General features: G+C 43.3%; 1 protein-coding gene across 4 annotated transcripts in view; it reads right to left on the bottom strand.

Moving 5' to 3' along the window:
- SEMA5B (semaphorin 5B) overlaps positions 1-18,327 on the bottom strand; it is a 422,878-nt gene that overhangs the window by 217,392 nt on the left and 187,159 nt on the right. For all 4 annotated transcript variants that reach the window (XM_083153606.1, XM_083153603.1, XM_083153604.1 and 1 more), the window contains one exon: positions 11,095-11,290. In XM_083153606.1, the coding sequence (XP_083009732.1) occupies positions 11,095-11,290 (196 nt within the window). The remainder of the gene's footprint in view (positions 1-11,094; positions 11,291-18,327) is intronic.

Below are 18,327 nucleotides of genomic sequence, written 5' to 3'. Positions count from 1 at the left end.
TTAGGAAAACAAATTACAAACCAATCTGCATCTTACAGAGCAGCCGAGCATAGAACAAGGGTTCCCAAACTTATTCGAATTATGTCACTCGATAATATCAGAATCTTATCCACTTCACCTCTCGGCCAAAAGTTTATTATGAAGAAATTAAATAAATTATATATATTTTTTAATAAATTGTGTTTATATAACATCTTTAGGTGAGTTATGTAGTTAGGGACAGGATTTGCTTCTGTTTGTACACATATGTTATGATTGGCAGCCACAAAAACTGATTTGAATTGGTCCTGGACCACCAAACTGAGGCACTCCTGAGAGGGTCTCAAGGCACCCCAGGGTGTCATGGCACACAGTTTGGGAACTACTGGCATAGAAGCGTGGAAGAGCAAAAAGTCACAAAAAGTGCAACCTGCTCCAAGTCTGGGCCTGATACTGATTAGAATTTAACACCAGTTTATGTATTCGTGTAAATAGAACTATCCATGAAGAGGTGCATGTGTATGGCACTTGCATATCCTTACAAGAGGGAACTGATGTTCTAACTAAAGGCCCCCCATACACTATGCGGTTTAGGCCCAATTTCACCTGTTTCCGACGGATCAGGCCAAGAAGTCGGGTGAAATCACCCCAAATTGCAAGTGTATGACATCCAATTTGTTCAAATGCGTGGTCCCATTCGTAACGGATCGGAGATAAGTCTTATGTGCAACCGTTAGCGGCACATCGTGGATACTAAGATGTATCACATCCAATCTGGCGGGTGGGGCACGGGGTCTGGCGGTGGCTGCAAGACCATGCCCCCTGTAGTGAGGTCACACCCCCCTATTTTGCATGTGCGACTATGTCGCGCGCAATGTATTTCTTTAGAAAATCTGAACCCATTACCAACTTTTTAGTTTCACCTATGTGTGTGAGGCAAGTTGCTGTATGTGTGAGAGGTAGGTGGCTGAGAGACGTGTGTACGAGGGAGGTACATGGGGTAGGAGCATATATGTGTGAGAGGTAGGTGACTGGTATATAGGTGTGTGAGAGGGAGGTACATGGAGCAGCACTGGGTATAGTTGTGTGTCAGTGTGGTGGAACTGTCGTGAGAGTGTTTATGTACAAATATAGCAGCAATCATCTAGGTTGCAACTAGTAGCACCTGCGATCTGTTTGCTACGAGGCACGTGCAAGTAAACCTTAATATATATATGTTTGCACCTGCGACTTTCTATGATGCGATTACAAGTAATTGCAGTCTAGAGCACTTTAGTTACTGTCACAATTAGTATGCATTGAAGCATCGATACCGGCTTCTACTCTACATCTATATACTGAGGTGACTGAGGCAGGACTAGGTTAGCATATAATTTGTAGAATGTTATAATAACACCTACCCCCCCACAGAACAAACCTTGACAATTTTTAAACTGGCTCACACACCAATTTATCCCCCACCCATGCCTTAGCTCCACCCACAGTATCCACAGCTCTTGGCAAGTGACAGAATGAGGGCCTGATTCGGACCTGTTCGCTAGGAGGCGTGTATTAGCAGCCACCGAACGTTGAATGATTTCTCCACTGTTAACTGGACTGACTTTTCGCACATGCACAAATCAGGGATGGGGAAGAAATCGGCCTGCTACAAGCTGAACTGAATTGGCCACTGAGTTAGGATGTATAAATGGAATTTCCAGCTGTGCAAAGTTGTGAGTTCAAAGAGAGCTGTCTGAAAGACCTGTACTGAGATTCAGATCCCTTCAATAAACTTCACATTAAATGTTGTACTGTACTTTGAACACTGGAGACCCTTTGTAGGTGTTTAATGGAATTGGGGAGTGAGGATTTATTCCAGAAAGAAAACGTCAAATACAAATGGCAAAAGCATTGTTTTTATTCCAGCACAAGTTCATGGTACTGTTCAGGGAAGAAGAAGAAAGGATCATCCAGCTACATACTAGAGCAATCTGAGCCTGTTCCTTGTAAATATATGCCTAACAGTCAAAAACCTCCTCCACAATCAAATTATTTCCAGGCATCGAGTTTGAAAACATTCCCCAGTCAGAAAAAAAGGAAACCGGACAAACTGAAGTTGTGATGAAGGTGATTTTCATGACATATTTTTTAAAAACATGCTTGTCAATCTCAAACTTTAGTGGTTTCTTTGAAGTGTTCTTTCTTTGTAAAAAAAACATGAAATGTATAGCATCAAAGATAAATAGCACTGATTTTTCATCAAATGTATGTACTGTTCCTCAAGGTGCACAAGAATCTACAGTAGCACAATATATGTATTTTATACAAATACATTGTCTGTTTATATCTAGAGCTTATTTGGGATAAAAGTTTGGGTGTAGGACAAACCTTTATGTTCTTATTGGTTAGCAGACTTTTCTATTTGAAACTTACCAATGTGCTGTATACAGGGGCGGATTTAGGGATGAGGGCGCCCCTAGGCACAACAATAATGTTAGCACCACCCGCCTAATTGTATTATTTTTATTGATTTATTGATTACTTATAAGCCCTCATTTGATAATAGCCAGTGTAATGTATTTATAAAAAAGCCACAAACTGTGACATGTTCTTTTATTATGAATACATATTTACTAAGTAGGACAGGTTACAGGGGCGGTATATGCATGTCCTATCCATTTACACTCTATTTAAGATGGAATATAGTACAGTACAGTGGGTATTTTGCAGTTATTGGTACATTTTGGGATGACAGTACTATCACAGGCATCCAAGTGCCGCCCCCAAACATGTGCCGCCCCTAGGCACGTGCCTCATGGGAGATCGGCTCTGGCTGGATACAATACTGTACATGCACGGTGTCATTAATATGATGTCATCTTGACAGCAACAGATAAGCAAAGCCTGCAGTTCCTTAGATATTTGCCTGGGTTCTTTTGTGACTTCCTGGATGAGTCATCAATGCTTTCTTCGATGAATTTTGTTAGGTCGACCATACCATGGAAGATTCACCACTGTTCCAAGTGTTCTCCAATTAGAGGTAATAAATCTAGCTGTCGATTATTGTAGATCTAGCTGCTGAAGTCCCAGAGCTTTAGAAATGGCTTTGTAATCATTTCCTGACTGACATATTTCAATAACTTTCTTTCTCATCTCTTATGGAATTTATTTTGATTGCAGCATACTGTGCTGCTTATTGACACCTTTCAGCCTTCTGAACATTGCTAGAAAGGTTCTATTTAGGAAATGTTTAGATTCAACAGGGCTGGCATTAATCAAGTCTGATTGTATCTACAGATGTGCCTCATACAGTACTTCTAGCATCAATACGCCATGCAGTGCAAGATGACTGACATGAGTGAGCAGCCAGGTACCCTGCAGTTCTGCTAATATCAGTTGCCTGTTTTTGTCAAAGGCGACTGCTGATTCATTTGATATTTGACACTTGTATATCATGTGCGACTGAGTCTGTATACAGAGCAGAACAGACCTTGTATTGATAAAAAGCTGCCATTGCTACATTGTAGCATTTTCTGTAGAGATTCAGAAAATTTGTTGTACATAGATATACAATATTCATATATAAAATTAATTAGCACAGTCTCATTGTCATGACTGAGTACCACAATCACTTATTTACCTTTATGAGGTCTATCCAGGCTGGCACTGTTGTATGTTCACGGTGTACCCATACAAAGTTCATGGGTAGTGCCAGGGTCTGCATCTATACATTGCTTACCGCTGGCTCAAAGTTCAAAGTTCACACTCCCCCATCCACAGTGCTCATAACTCTCTGCTTCCCAAGCAGTTGGGCATAATGCCTCCACACCCGAGGACTCTCCAAAACTCAGACATAGGCGCAGTCTTATTGGATACCAGACATCTGTCCACAGTAGCCAATCACAGAAAGATTCCTATACAGTAAGCCATCTGGCAACTCCCACGCGTTGGGGCGTGGTCACCTGACGTATCGGATCTCTGCCACTGTGGTTCCCGTCTGTTTGCAGTCCTCGTGTCTGGAACTCCGTCTTCGCCGCAGCTGTTTCCATCTGCCGGTTCCCTGGATGTCCTCCGGTGTCCGTGCTATGAAGCTGACGTACTGATGGTGATTCCTACACATGCTGATTACTGCTTATTTAATTGTATGTGAGCCTACACTTTTCTCCAGTAAACACTGTGCAATTATACTTACCTGTGCGCTCCTCCTTTCTTTTGTTCTATGCACCTTACTGAGGCCGTGACAAAGCCTATTTGGAGTGAGCAGCACCACATTCTGGAGAGACGGAACCTATTGATTATGTGCTAACCTTGCGCAGATCCTTCACCTGTATGTATATCTATATATATATATATACAGTCCAGATGGCCAAGCACTCCCCAATCAGAGATAACTGCGACCGGTGCCCGCTGAATCCCCAAGTCAGGGGATGAATATATCATCTTCAACTGTATAATAACAGTAGCAGCAGCACCCGGCTCCGGAAGAATCAGTAAGGCAGGTATAGCAACGTTTCGATTTTATTTAGTCAAATCGTCATCAGGCATCATTATACAGTTGAAGGTGATATATATATATATATATATAGATATATATGTGCAGTATGCGGCGGCACTCGGAATGAAATGACAATAGACACAGAGCCTTAAAGACGCCTTTAAGGCTCTGTGTCTATTGTCATTTCATTCCGAGTGCCGCCGCATACTGCACATGTTTGGATACACCTACCTCGTGGGGGGGATATCCAACGGAGGGCACCGGGACACCATTACCGAATTAAGCAGTGAGTGCCAGAACCCTACAATGCTATATATATATATATATATATATATATATATATATATAAATGTTGTAGAGAAGGAATGTATAGGTGCAAAAAAAGCTTTGCTGTTATTGCCTACAGCGTTTCGGGTCAGGGACCATCTTCAGGACATATGTCCTGAAGTCCCGGAGTGACATTTCTTCTCTACACCATTTACATATCAGAGGATATCTTCCCCTGCATGGGCGGGCACCCGGGCAGGCTATAAATCACGTTGAGCCGCTGGCTCCCAGGTAGAGCCACATCTCCGTCTGATAATATTTAAGGCGAGCACAGGGAGGACAGAAACCTCCCGTGGAGCAGAAGGTCATTCTTTCACAGTTTGTACAGCCGATAGTCCATGATCCCCTTTCTTAGTACATTTCCCCCATAGAATTTGACGGCAGATAAGAACCACTTAGCCCATCTAGTCTGCCTATGTGCACGGACACACACTATATATTAATTTTTTTTCCCCAGAAGCCAGTTAACGTACAGTCAATTTTTGGATTATGGGAGGAAACCAGAGCACATTGGGGAAAACAAGCAAGCACATGGAAAATCAGCAACGGTTTTGCTGCTAGGCAACATAGGCAGTCACTTAGATCCCGGGCAGCGAAGGGGGCATTTCCATCAGCAATGATAATGATACATGAAATAGAACACATGAAGAGAAGCTGATAAATCATGGATAAACATTGCAGGTTCCAATGACACACGCGGAGGTCATCTGTGCCATCACATCCGATGCCTGCGCCTCCTGTCATCTGTGTCTAAGATTGCTGGTGGAAGGTTTGGGGATGTGTGCACTTGGCCTGCGAGCAATGGCCTATTTATGTCTTGACCCCTAGTTTGCTTCTTTTGAGCCGTGCTGGATTGATATAAGAGAATGGCACGGGTTGTATGTGCATCTGATCGGTCTCTCAGTTGGCTCCAGTGTTTTTTTTCCTCTGGCCCCACCCTCAGATCACCTTCTTTGTTCTTCTATGCACCAGTTATCCATTGGCAAAAAAAATAGGTCATTTATACAAAGAGAGAAGCAGAAGTTTCTCACATATTTCTCTATCCATTTCCAAAGCCTCTACCTCCCTCATTATCTGAACATCTGCCCCTCTAAATTATCTGCACCACTTCCTCCTCCCCATCTGCCACTGATTTCCTTTCCGATTATTTTCAGATGGGGAGCTTTGTTAAAAAAAAAAAAATAAGGCTGTCAAAGCCAAACAAGTAAGGTCTTCACTTTGAAATAGATCTTGGTGCAGCACGTCTGGTCAAATTTAAAAATGGCACACGGGAATTACCAACATTTTGAGATTGGCAGTGTACACCAGTATGCGTGGACAGTCTGAAGCGACGAGGATTACAGTCACCCATGGATTCTAGATGCGCCCCAGTACCCAAAGCAGCATTGGAGTTGTTGGAAACAGATAAGCTAGAGGAAAATCCCACAGAACCATCATGGTATCCACTGCAAAAGCCAACGCGTACCTGGTGTTGAACCTTGAAGTAGTATTGATAGGCCATGAGATCCACTTGCGAAAGGCCCCACCCCTGAAATAACTGTTGGAAGACCTCTGGATGGAGAGACCATGCTCCTGTGAGAAATGTGCTTCTGCTGAGGAAGTCTGCGTCCCAATTTTCCACTCTTGGTAATAACATCGCTGAGCGTGGTGGAACAAAGAACTTTGCTCAGTAAAAGATTCAGGCTGTGTCTGCCATCACTGCAGCACTCTTTGTGTCTATGTGCAAAATAAAGGAAAATCTCACTATCTAACAGGGGCTGGACAGAGCCGCCAAGAGAAATCCTGGGCCCGGTACAACAACTTCATGGGGCCCCCATGGACGTAGCTCCCTGCACACTCTGCGGACCCGTTGTTACGCCACTGCACCCATCACATATTATACCACATGCCATAATGCTCATTACATATTATGCCACACATCATAGTGGGAAGTACACATTATGTCATACACCGTAATACCTATTACATATTTTACCACACTCCATAATGCCCATTACACGTTATTCCACACACCGTAATGCTCATTGCAAATTAGTGGATTAACATGGTCATTGCCATGGTATTATCCTGCTCTGCCATGGATTTACATGCTCTGACATGGGTTACATGCTTTGCCAGGGGTTAACACGCTCGTTGTCATGGAGTTACAGTACATGCTCTGCCAGGGGTTAGATGCTGACTTCCAGAGTTGGATGTCAGTCCCAGCAGCATGCAGGGAGGCAGCAGACACAGAACAACCAGCCATCCACCTTGACATGGGTGGGGAACCAGGTCTGGGACTGCTGGGCTGGAGATATGGCACTGGCACCTGCTGCTGCTGGTGGCGGTTGGTGGTGGTTGGGTTGGGAATGTGGGTGGTACTCCCAAAGGAGGTGGCCTCTCTCTGACCCAGTTCCTCCTGGCACCCAGGATCTACCTAGTTACACCCTGGAATCAGAGAGTGGATCGACATTCAGAAGGACCTCTATGATGCTGCTGCCCCCACGCCGGCCCACGTCCTCCCACATCCACACTCCCAATGCCGCTGCTGAACAGCTGACTCCGGCGCACTCAGACCCGGTGCACTCGCCACCAAATAAAAATAAAAAAACTGTGTGTCCAGATCAGGGCCCCCCTGACAGGCAAGGGCCCGGGTAAACTGTACCTGCTCCCCCCCCCCCCCCCCCCCGCTCTCAGCACCCCTGGGGCTGGACAGCTCTCCTAAAAATGTGCCTAACTCATCAGGCACTTATAGAACACTGCATTTATGGGATTGCAGGTGGGGAGAAGATTAGGCTTAAAGCTATAGTTTCATTTTTAAGTGCCAGCTTCTGCAGTCCCAAACTACAACCCCATAGTCCAGTGTCACCAATCCAGTCAGTGGTAGTCATTCTGACCACTCAAGGGAAGATGACCATAGGGTGAAAGTTGCAACAAACATATGCAGGCTGATTCCTTGGTAAGTGTGTGCACATGTGTATGGGGTGCGGGGCCCCATGCCATATTGATCCAGTGTCGGATGGGAATGAACCAGACTGTGCAGCAGCTTTGCCGTATGGATGTATAAACACATGCTTGTTATCATCCTTTTTATTGTGAGTTTCCTGTACTTATTAAAACCTTTATAATACTTGGAAACTGCACCATGATCTTTTTGTATTGATATACCCTTGTTGTCCACACATCCCATTCAATTGGGAAAAAAAGGGTATATCATTTATGTTGTTTCAGGTGCTGGCCTAAATCGAAACCATCTGGATTAGTACATGTATCACAGGGTCTAGCGCTAAGTGGTGTCACCAATTCTTTTCTTCACTATCCTAATACTTTTAGTGTTCTTGTTGACAGGGCACTAGGTGTTCACCATAAGCTGCATACTCCCTGCATGTTGCGCTATTCTTGGTAAAATACTTTATTTTCCATATAGCGAAGGGAAAACCATAAAAAAAGGCAAATAAGGGTACTTGTGTATTATCACGGCGCCCATTACGTAGTTAGCGTTGCGGCACTGTCAGAATCAGCGTAGTGTGCGCGCGACCAGCATAGTCAGCGTATCTGTCAGATTCGGCGTAGTGTTCCTGCGACCAGCGTAGTCAGCGTATCTGTTAGAGTCAGCATCCCTGTCAGATTCGGCATAGTGTTCCTGCGGCCAGCGTAGTCAGTCAGCGTTACGTACTCAGTCAGAGGTGAAGTGACTGCGTAATGGCTGCAGAACCTGTCACAATGTTTAACTTGCCACAGACAGAGTCGTCATTACTGTCTCAGATGTATGATATGGCAGGTGTGAATGTGTTCCTGAAACACCCCAACTATCCAGGCAAGCCCGAAGCGTGGCGAGCGCAGCGAGCCATGCGAGGGGACATGTTAAGTGTCCTCCCGACCTTTTCATACCCCCACTATCCACATCATCATGGAGTTGATTTTATGAAGTGTGGCGAGCTGCTGCGGAGTCACTACGCTAACTATGATAGGCAGCCATTGGGCTACGCTGACAGCGTAGCTAAGGCTACACAGAAAACATAGCGTACCCAGGCATCGTGCTCTTACACAAGTACCCAAATAAGGTTTATATCTGATCTGATCATTGCTCTTTACACCATGCTGTAAAATAAAGCCCATACTCATCTAGTAAAATTCTCACTAAAGGTTTTAAAGGCACTTTATTCATTGATTTTAATTGAACATGACATTGTGCTTGATTGCACTTTTAGTACGGTCTGGAATATTAATGTTCATGGCTTCCAGTTTTGATGTATTCATTTGTAATCGAGACATCTCTGAGAACTCATCAAATTAATTAAATAAATTAGTTAAACTAATAATCCACATTGAAAGTTCATTAGCATAGACTCATATACGTGAAATTCTATATTCCTTTTACATCCAGGACACATTGGCATCAATCCTAACATTATTAGCCAGAAGCTGTGTCACTAAGGATAACACAGACGATGACAAGAGCCAGGATGTGTCATTAATCCACATAGGACAGAATATTAACATTTTTCCCTCTAAATGAATATCATAATACTTTCCCTATAACTGACAACAAGCCCAATTTAAAGAGTCAGCTGTGATTTATGGTGACTGCTATGTTTTATTCAAAATGGGAGTGGTTTTGATATATCAATGGTGTTGTCTGTTCTGCCCCAAATGTTCAATATGGAATATTGGCAGATACAGAACTTTTTGCTTCCGGATACCCTACAATACTAACGATGACATTTCATGTAGCTTCTGTGTCGCTAAACTGGGTAAAAAAGTCAAAAAAGAGGAATGAGACAAGTCACCAATGCCTTGTGCCATTAATCATTATGCTTTACCTGAACCTATATAACAATTCCTTTGCACCTAACGTGCCTAGTACACTATGAGCAACTACGTATGCAGATATGATGTGAATAAGATGCAAAATTCAGGAAACAGTACAATTGTACAGAGATTGCTACATGTGTCCAAGCATCTTAGTCATTCGCAAAAAAGCTAGGTGAATAAGGACATATTTGTAGGTCTCTCTCCTAAAACAGTGTGTATTATAAATCTTGTTTCATATAAAGGAACATTACACATCTAAGTCAATGGCTGCAGTATCAGTAGCGCACGCAGGGGGGGTTTCTGAGTACCCAGAAACTCCCCAGGAGTCTAAGGGCCGTAGGCTGAAAGCTGAGGGTCCCCTCTTTCCATGGGTACAAGAATTTTAAAAATCGGCCCTTGGGAACCGGAGATATCTGACTTCAAAGCAGTGGTCCCCATACAAGCCTGTTAATTGCTCTTCCCAGTCAGATATTTGAGGTTCTGTCTGACTTAGAGTTTTTCTGAGGGTATATTCCGAAAGCTGGGACTCTCCCCCTTTGATAGACACTAGCAGCTTGTCTGTAATGTTCCCAGAACCAGAGATATCAGCCTTCCAGCAGCTGGTTACTGCTCCAGCTCCACACATCTGGTATGTAGGTTTTATATATTCGTTGGCAGATTGCTCTGCCTCCTGAACTCTGATCCCATAGTCCCCAATACCATTTGGTAGGTGGGATTCTCTAGTTTTTAATTCCATTAAAATCTAAGAAATCTATTTCTGGGAACTGGAGATATCTGCAGTCAAGCAAGTTGTCCTCCCACCAGAAAATTATGAATAATAAGCCAACTTCACTTTACACCCCTCCTCTGCATATTAAACACCCTCTACCACCCTGGAAGTTATGTATCAGGGCCCCTTTATTCATCCGAATGCCCCCTTCTCCCACCACATCTCCCACCATCTGTGCAGTAAAGGGGAAATAAGTGGAAATTACGGATCCAGGCCCTACATGCTGAGCGGTTGATATAATACCCCCTACCACCCGCGGGACATCAAAGATTCCCCCACCCCTACCGCTGGAGGGTCGGTAGGTGCCCCAATACATTGCTATGCCCAGGGGTCTACACTGCTGTTGACGCCCCTGTATGTATATGTATGTATATATATGTGTGTGTGTGTGTATATATATATATATATATATATATATATATATATATATAATTATTATTTATATACATTTGGTCTATCTATAATACTTTAACTGACCCGGCATATACTGGGTCACCTAAGTGTAGATCTCCGTGCTTTGCTCCGCCCGTCTGGAAACCCCCTTCTGAAAATCCTGCGTTTGCAACTGAGTATGGAAGTGAATTCATCCATGGAATATATGGAAGTGGAGATGAGCAGACATATTTTCAATTCCCTTCGTCCTCCCCGTGCAAAACACAAAATTCTAACAGATATTTCTAATGTGGAAACAATGACAATAGGCACTGCCATCGTAGTGAGTTTTTAGGAAGTAGATACTTTTGTAGCTCACCTTGGAAAGTAAGGATGGGGTGTTCTCTCTTCATACACTGCTCTTCCATATCTGTATACTCTGCTCTGACTTTGTGCGCTGACAGGTGGAATATTAAAATAGAGATGGTTGGTAAAGACAGGCAGAGCACCCATAGCCTGGACATGATGGAGAAAGGCCACATGTCTATCTTCCACAGGACGCTCTGGGGCAAGACCTGTAAGAAAAGGGTGAATCATTGTTTTTGGATACAAAATAAGTTGTTTCCAGTGAAACAGGCATGTGGATTGATTATTGGGTGCTCCAAATATCATGCTGTGAGATTAGACATAACTGTAACTTATCAATTAGAATACAAAATATAAGAACCTCTTTACTTTCTTCTTCTGTATCACAATATCCTTATAAAACAACTGCACTCTAACTTGGGGAAACCAATGGCTAATATACTAGGACCCTTTAAAGCAGTGGTCAGGGAACTCGGGGGTAGATTTATTATAGCGGCGCCTATCGCGCCGCTATAACAGTTCCTGCTTCGCCTCATTAGCGAGGCGAAGCAGGAGGGGACACCGACAAGATCTATTAAGATCTTGCCGCCGGAGTGGGGGAGCGCTTACTCTCCCCTCCGGCGATGTCCCTCCTGGAGACAGCGCATCAGTTAATACTGATGCGCCGTCTCCTTCCCCCCCCGGCCGGCTCACTGCGCATGCGCGGGATCTCGCTAGTCTCGCGAGATCCCAGCGCAGCTGAGCGCCAGCAGCAGGGCATCGCCGCCTGCAGCTGGCGAAGTCGACAGCTGCAGGCGGTGGAACGGTCAGCGATGCTGACCGTTCATAAATCTGGCAGGAGGCAGGGGCGCAGTGCAAAATATCGCCCCTGCGCTATGCCTCCTGCCCCACACCGCCGGCGTTAGAGTAAACGCTCGGCGGGTGTGATAGATCAGGGGAAGCGCTATCCCCTGCTATAACGCACGGGGATAGCGCAGATTCCCCTGATCGCGGAGTAATAAATCTACCCCTCGGTCCTCATTACCCCACACAGTGCATGTGTTGCTGGTAACCCGGCAGGTGCACAGGTGTACTAATTACTCACAGACACATTTTAGAAGGTCCGCAGGTGGAGTTAATTATTTCACTTGTGATTCTGTGAGGAGACTTGCAAAACATGCACTGAGTGGGGTAATGAGGACCGAGTTCCCTGACCACTGCTTTAAAGCTTCATTCCTGATTGATTACACAGATGTACATTGTTTTGTAGCTAGCTTCACATACTGTACATTTATGTGAGTATTGTTCATAAGTGACTATCAGAACAATTCATTGCTGAGTTGCAGTATATGCAATATGGGGTTAATAAGAAAGATAACAAAGTATCAAAAAAGAGGAGATATCTCAATATAATACAGAGAAATATTAGAGATAAAAAATGTAACAGAAATATGAGACATCACAATGTAACACTTAGAGGAATATGAGAGATAACAGTGTAACACTGAGATACATATTTGAGATAACAATGTAACAGAAGTATGAGAGATTACTATATATCACTGACAGTAATTTGTAAAATACAATTGTATTATTGCATGTAATATAAGACATCACAATGTAACACTGCGATAACAATGAATAGGTTGAGCTCACAATGAGACACAGAGGATATTCTACTTCATAATCTACCCTAACATACTGGTGGAAATTTACTATCATTCCAGGATATGACCAATCCCGGGTACGAATGGATATTACGAGCATCGGCCGTTTTCCGGGGAAAATACGAATCAAGAATAGGGCAAATTTACTAATCTGCAGTATTCACCTGATATGTAATTTCTGATGTTGTAGCTGGTCCTATCCATTCGTATTCGTATCCAGCGTGGGAGCTCCGCTGCTGATTGGGGACGGCCAATGATCCAGTTTAGGGAAGGAGCCGCAAATGTAAACAAACATTTGCGGTTCGTCAAGTACGAGGTCCGGGTGTGCGCTTTCTAATTTTAAACCATGTGGATGCCTACTGATGATGAGGATGCAATCTAAACCATAGGCTCTGTAGGTATAATTTCTTCCACAGGTACCCACTTTGATTTCTACTGGACAAGGGGATAGGCCAGCATTGGAATCCATAGGTAAGTATTGCATGAATGTTTGTAGTATGAATGAAAGTTTAATTACTCTAATGTGTCTGTGTTTTTTCACTATTTGTTTTGTTGTAGAACTACAAGTACCAGTGAGCCCTTTAATGCCCCGCATGCTGGCATTTAAGGTTCTCCACGTCCCTGCATATAGAGCATGCTTGCTGGGACTTGTAGTTCCACAACAACAACAAATTAAAACTGTTTTTACACCACAAATGAGCCCGGTGCCCACAGCCCTGTGGCACTGGAGGCAGCCGGGGGTATCCTGGAGGCGGGACCCCTTTATTGAAGGGACCCCACTCCCTCAGTGTCGCTGCTTGGGCTGATCAGTGAGGGGGTTTAATGCTTTGGTCAGGGGAACTTGCATAAAAAGTGGCATTACCCTGCTGGCTGTTTGGGCCCGATTCTGGTTGTCAAAATACAGGGGACCCCTAATCCTTTTGTCCCCTGTATTTTGGGTACCAGGACCAGCCCTTGAGCCGGAGCTGCTTTTAGAAATACAGGGGACTACCAACGTTTTTGGCCCCTGAATTAATACGGGTAAGAATGGCTACGTATTGCAAAGTGCAGTATTAGAAAGGTGGACACAAAAACACCAAAGCTGGTACCTAACAAGCAACAGCCTAAAGAGACCAGTTTGATGTGCGGGACTGGTAACTATATGAAAATGCCTTGCTAATAACTGATTTCCTATGCCTCACTTGAAAACCTAATTTAAGCCTCTTACCAGATAAAATATGACTAATTATTAAGCCTCTATATATGTTACATGTGGTCTGTCTTGTTGTGTTATTTGTATTTCTGAATTGAAGTGCACTTCTCAATTTTTTTATGTATGATATCTTTATGAAATTTCCTTTTAATAATTTTTTTATATGATTAAAATCAATTGTTTCTTCATTAAACTGAGCACCACTGCGCCCCTTGAGAGTGCACAAGCTTTATGCTCTCTGTTCCTTACTGTTTTTGTTCAAATTGAGGTACACACCCTCATTCAAGGGGCAGCAATAGTGCACAACACTGTGGGATCCTTTTAGATACATATGACCAGCGCTCCTAGTAACCTTGGGTTACAATTTCTTGGGTACCAAAGTGCAGAATGACGCAATTGTTTGAACGGGTTGGGATCATTTGGTCTACAGCAGGACGGTTGACAGCCATTAGGTCGACATGGGAAAAGGTCGCCATGGGTCTAGGTCGACATGGGAAAAGGTTGTCATGGCTATAGGTCGAAGGGTCGTTAGTTCGACAGGTCGTTAGTTCGACAGGTCATTAGTTCGACAATGTCAAGGTTGACAGTCAAGACACTTTCTGGTATGTGCAGCCTGTGATTGTGTAGATTGTGCTTCAGTTTTATCCCACACTCCAATAAAATGATGGCAGGATAATCGGTTTCTGATGCAAAATTAACCCTTGTATCCGTTCAGTAATTGCATGATTCCTGCATGTGGTTGGGAATACAAACTGTAAACTCCCGGGCCTCATTACCTCCTCTTTCCCAAAATGGACAGAGGCTGGATTATTCAGACTATGTCATCTGGTGAATCCAGAAGTGATACGCTCATTTACTGAGCTCCAAAATTCTTGGGACCTCCCGAGGAGTGAATTTTGGAAATATCTCCAGCTATGCCATTTATCATTTACTTATGTATTAACAGTTTCTTATACAGTGCACACATATTCCGCAGCGCTTTACATAGAATATTTGAACATTCACATCAGTCCCTGCCCCAGTGGAGCTTACAATCTGTATCCCCTACCACATGTACACGCACAAATAGACATGGGGGAGGAAACCGGTGTACCCGGAGGAAACCCACGCAAGCACAGGGAGAACATACAAACTCTGCACAGTTAGGGCCATGGTGGGAATCAAACCCATGACCTCAGTGCTGTGAGGCATTAATGCTAACCATTACACCATACTATATGTAGCCATTACAGAAAATGCTTGGGAGAAAGAGCTGTGTGGAAAGGTACGAGATATACTGTACTGTAGATTAGGAAGAGGTGTTTTTTAACACCCAGATGAGTTCTCTAAGTCTAGACACCCTAGAAAATCTATACAAGATTTTTTATCGATGGTACAGGGTTCCCATAGGGATTAATAAGATGTTCCCTAAAGTTTCCAATAAATGCTGGAGATGTAACGCTGCCTTCGGCACCTTCCTACCCATATGGTGGAAATGTATGCTCTTTACTCCCTTTTGGTCTGCTGCCTTTAACTGTTGTAAAGAGATTTTAATGGTTCGATATAACTAGGGATCCTGCCTTCTGGATCCTTAACATCACATCAGTTGACACTAAAGGATTCGGTATGAAATCCCGACGGTCAAAATCCCGACAGGGTCAAAATCCCGAATGGTTCAAAATCCCGACATTTAAAATCCTGACAGGGTCAAAATCCCGACATTTAAAATCCCGACAGGGTCAAAATCCCGACATATAGAATGTACAGGTGAAACAGTCTACATGCCTTTTGGTCGACAGGTGCGAGGTCGACATGGATTTTGTCCTTGTCGGTATTTTGTCCTTGTCGGTATTTTGACCTTGTCGGGATTTTGACTGCATCCCAACACTAAAACCTATAAAAAAAATCCTTTTGAGAACTACTGTGATACCAGTCCACTGGAGATCGACCAGAGCCCGCTCTATTATGGATTGGTTTAGAAAGATTAATTACTACATGGAAATGGAGGATCTGATCTCTTTTTCATCAGGCAATATTTCTAGTTTTAGTGCAACCTGGCTCCCTTGCCTGGAGTTTAAAGAAACCTCTTCATACTTAAACTTCATTAGACATCCGTGACCATATTGGAAATAATTATTGCAATCATCTACGATCTAAGGCCTCGCGCTCTCGAAAATGTGGCTCTCATGATTTCTGCGATACACAGGTTCTATTTTCCCCCCATCTTTCTCTCTTTCTTTCTCTCTTGCTTTGTTACCTTTATATTTCCATTTCCGTTCGATTTGTACTACCTTGTATTGAACAGTTTTCAGTATTCAATTTTCACTCCTTTTTGAGTACATTTTCACCCATGCATTTTCACTTTTGGGGGGGGGGGGGCGTAATGGCATGGGGGAAAACGGCCGCAAAAGTGGGTGAAACCGGAAGCAAATTTGAAAAAAACACATGAATTCACTGCAATTTCGCTAGTACACGTGGTTTACGCCAATGCTAGATTTTTCACCCAGATGAAAAATCAGCACTGGGATTTAGTAGGTGAATCGGATTTCGCCTGCCAAAAAATGTCAGCCGGAATTGAAAACCCCCCTCTATCTTTGTACTATTGGTACTTTTCGTGTTTCTAAATCATATATTGTAAATGATACAATCAATAAAAAACAGTTTGAACGGAAAAAAAAGTAAGCTCTACTGGGGCAGGGTGAATTATTTGAGTGACTGAAATATTTTCTGTAAAGAGCTGCAGAATATGTGTCTTTTGTATATAAATAACTTGATACATTAAAATTTAAATGATATAGTGAAAACACGTTAATTGTGTTTCTGTCTTTGTAAATTGGCGGAGGAGGAAAAGTCTGACTCTTTTTCTGGAACTGAACTTTAAAAGAACAAGTTTCAACAACACAACCTTTATCATTTTTGTAAAAGAGCTGATATAATCACTATGTACTGTATTGCGAAACCCGTTCAGGTCTCAGTAGCTGGAGCCCAAATGTCAGGAACTTACAAATGTCAGTGCTTGTGCTTTGCTTCCAGCCCTGGACCCAACTCTTCGTGGACCCTGCACAATTCTCCCAGGCAACACTTACCAGAATCTGCACAGAAAAAACATCAGCATTTTCCTTAATTATCAATTATACATAATTAACTAATTGTTGTATTGATCTTTATAAACCTATTTTGCTTGGTTAAGAGACAAATACAACACTGCCATCACATCCTTAATGCCAGAAGTTCTTCCATTAAACATTGATAATATATTTATTCTTAATTACTTTACTATGAGTAAAAGGAAAATTAATTATGGTACTTATGTAGTAACTGGGCTGCCGATTTTGAAATCGGGTCCATCGCATCGCACCCGACCAAATCGCATGCGATGCGATGCGATGCGATGGACCCGATTTTTCCATAGGATTCAATGTTAAAATGGACTGAGTCCATTTCAACATGGAATTCAATGGGAAAAGGGGTCCTTTTCATACCCCTACTATCCAAGTGGGCATGGAGTTGGATATAAACCTGTGGCGAGCCCGAAGCGTGGCGAGCGTAGCGAGCCCCGCGAGGGGACACAGAATACCGTCCCCTCGCGGGGCTCGCTTCGCTCGCCACGCTTCGGGCACGGTGGCTCGCTACGCTCGCCACAGGTTTATATCCAACTCCATGCCCACTTGGATAGTAGGGGTATGAAAAGGACCCCTTTTTCCCATTGAATTCCATGTTAAAATGGACTCAGTCCATTTTAACATTGAATCCTATGGGAAAATCGGGTCATCGCATCGCATCGTATCGCATCGTATGCGATGCGATGCGATATCGCATCGCATCGCATCTGATTGTATGCCTTAACTTAAGGCATACAATCAAAAAATCGGCAGCCCAGATACTACATAAGTACCTTAATTATTTGTATTAAAATGTAACTGCCAGGACAATAACAATAGTAAAGAACAGGGCTTAAAGCGGTCCTTAAGAGGTGGTGGAACTCATTTCCCCTCATTTCCTCCCCCCCCCCCTCTCATTGGCCGGGCAGGTGCCAGGGGGTTTGGTACCCCCTTCAAACTATACATTTGTGCCCTACCTCCCATAATGAGATAGTAGTCCCACAAGGAAGAGGTGCAGTCACACAATAGTAACTCCAATTAACATTATACCACATACTGTAGTAGCAATATCATATACACATTACGTTGCATGTAGTGCCCCTGGTTCAAATTACATCACATAGTGGTACGCCTTTTTCACATAGTAGTGCCCCTTATACACATAATTTTTACAGTAGCGTTCAAGCCTTCCTAGCCACTTCCTGTTGTAAATAGCATGTTGGCAAGGTAGCATTTCTCTGTACAAGGTTAAAATTGTTTTGGGTTATTAATTAGTATTATGTTTAGCTTATTGGATGTTACATTGCCTCTGACATTGTGCATCGGCC

This window comes from Crinia signifera, chromosome 7 (genome assembly GCF_055691185.1).
Source record: "Crinia signifera chromosome 7, ASM5569118v1, whole genome shotgun sequence".
In the NCBI taxonomy this organism is placed as follows: domain Eukaryota; kingdom Metazoa; phylum Chordata; class Amphibia; order Anura; family Myobatrachidae; genus Crinia; species Crinia signifera.
Note: the sequence above shows the minus strand (reverse complement) of the source record. Positions and strands in the feature narration are given on the sequence as shown.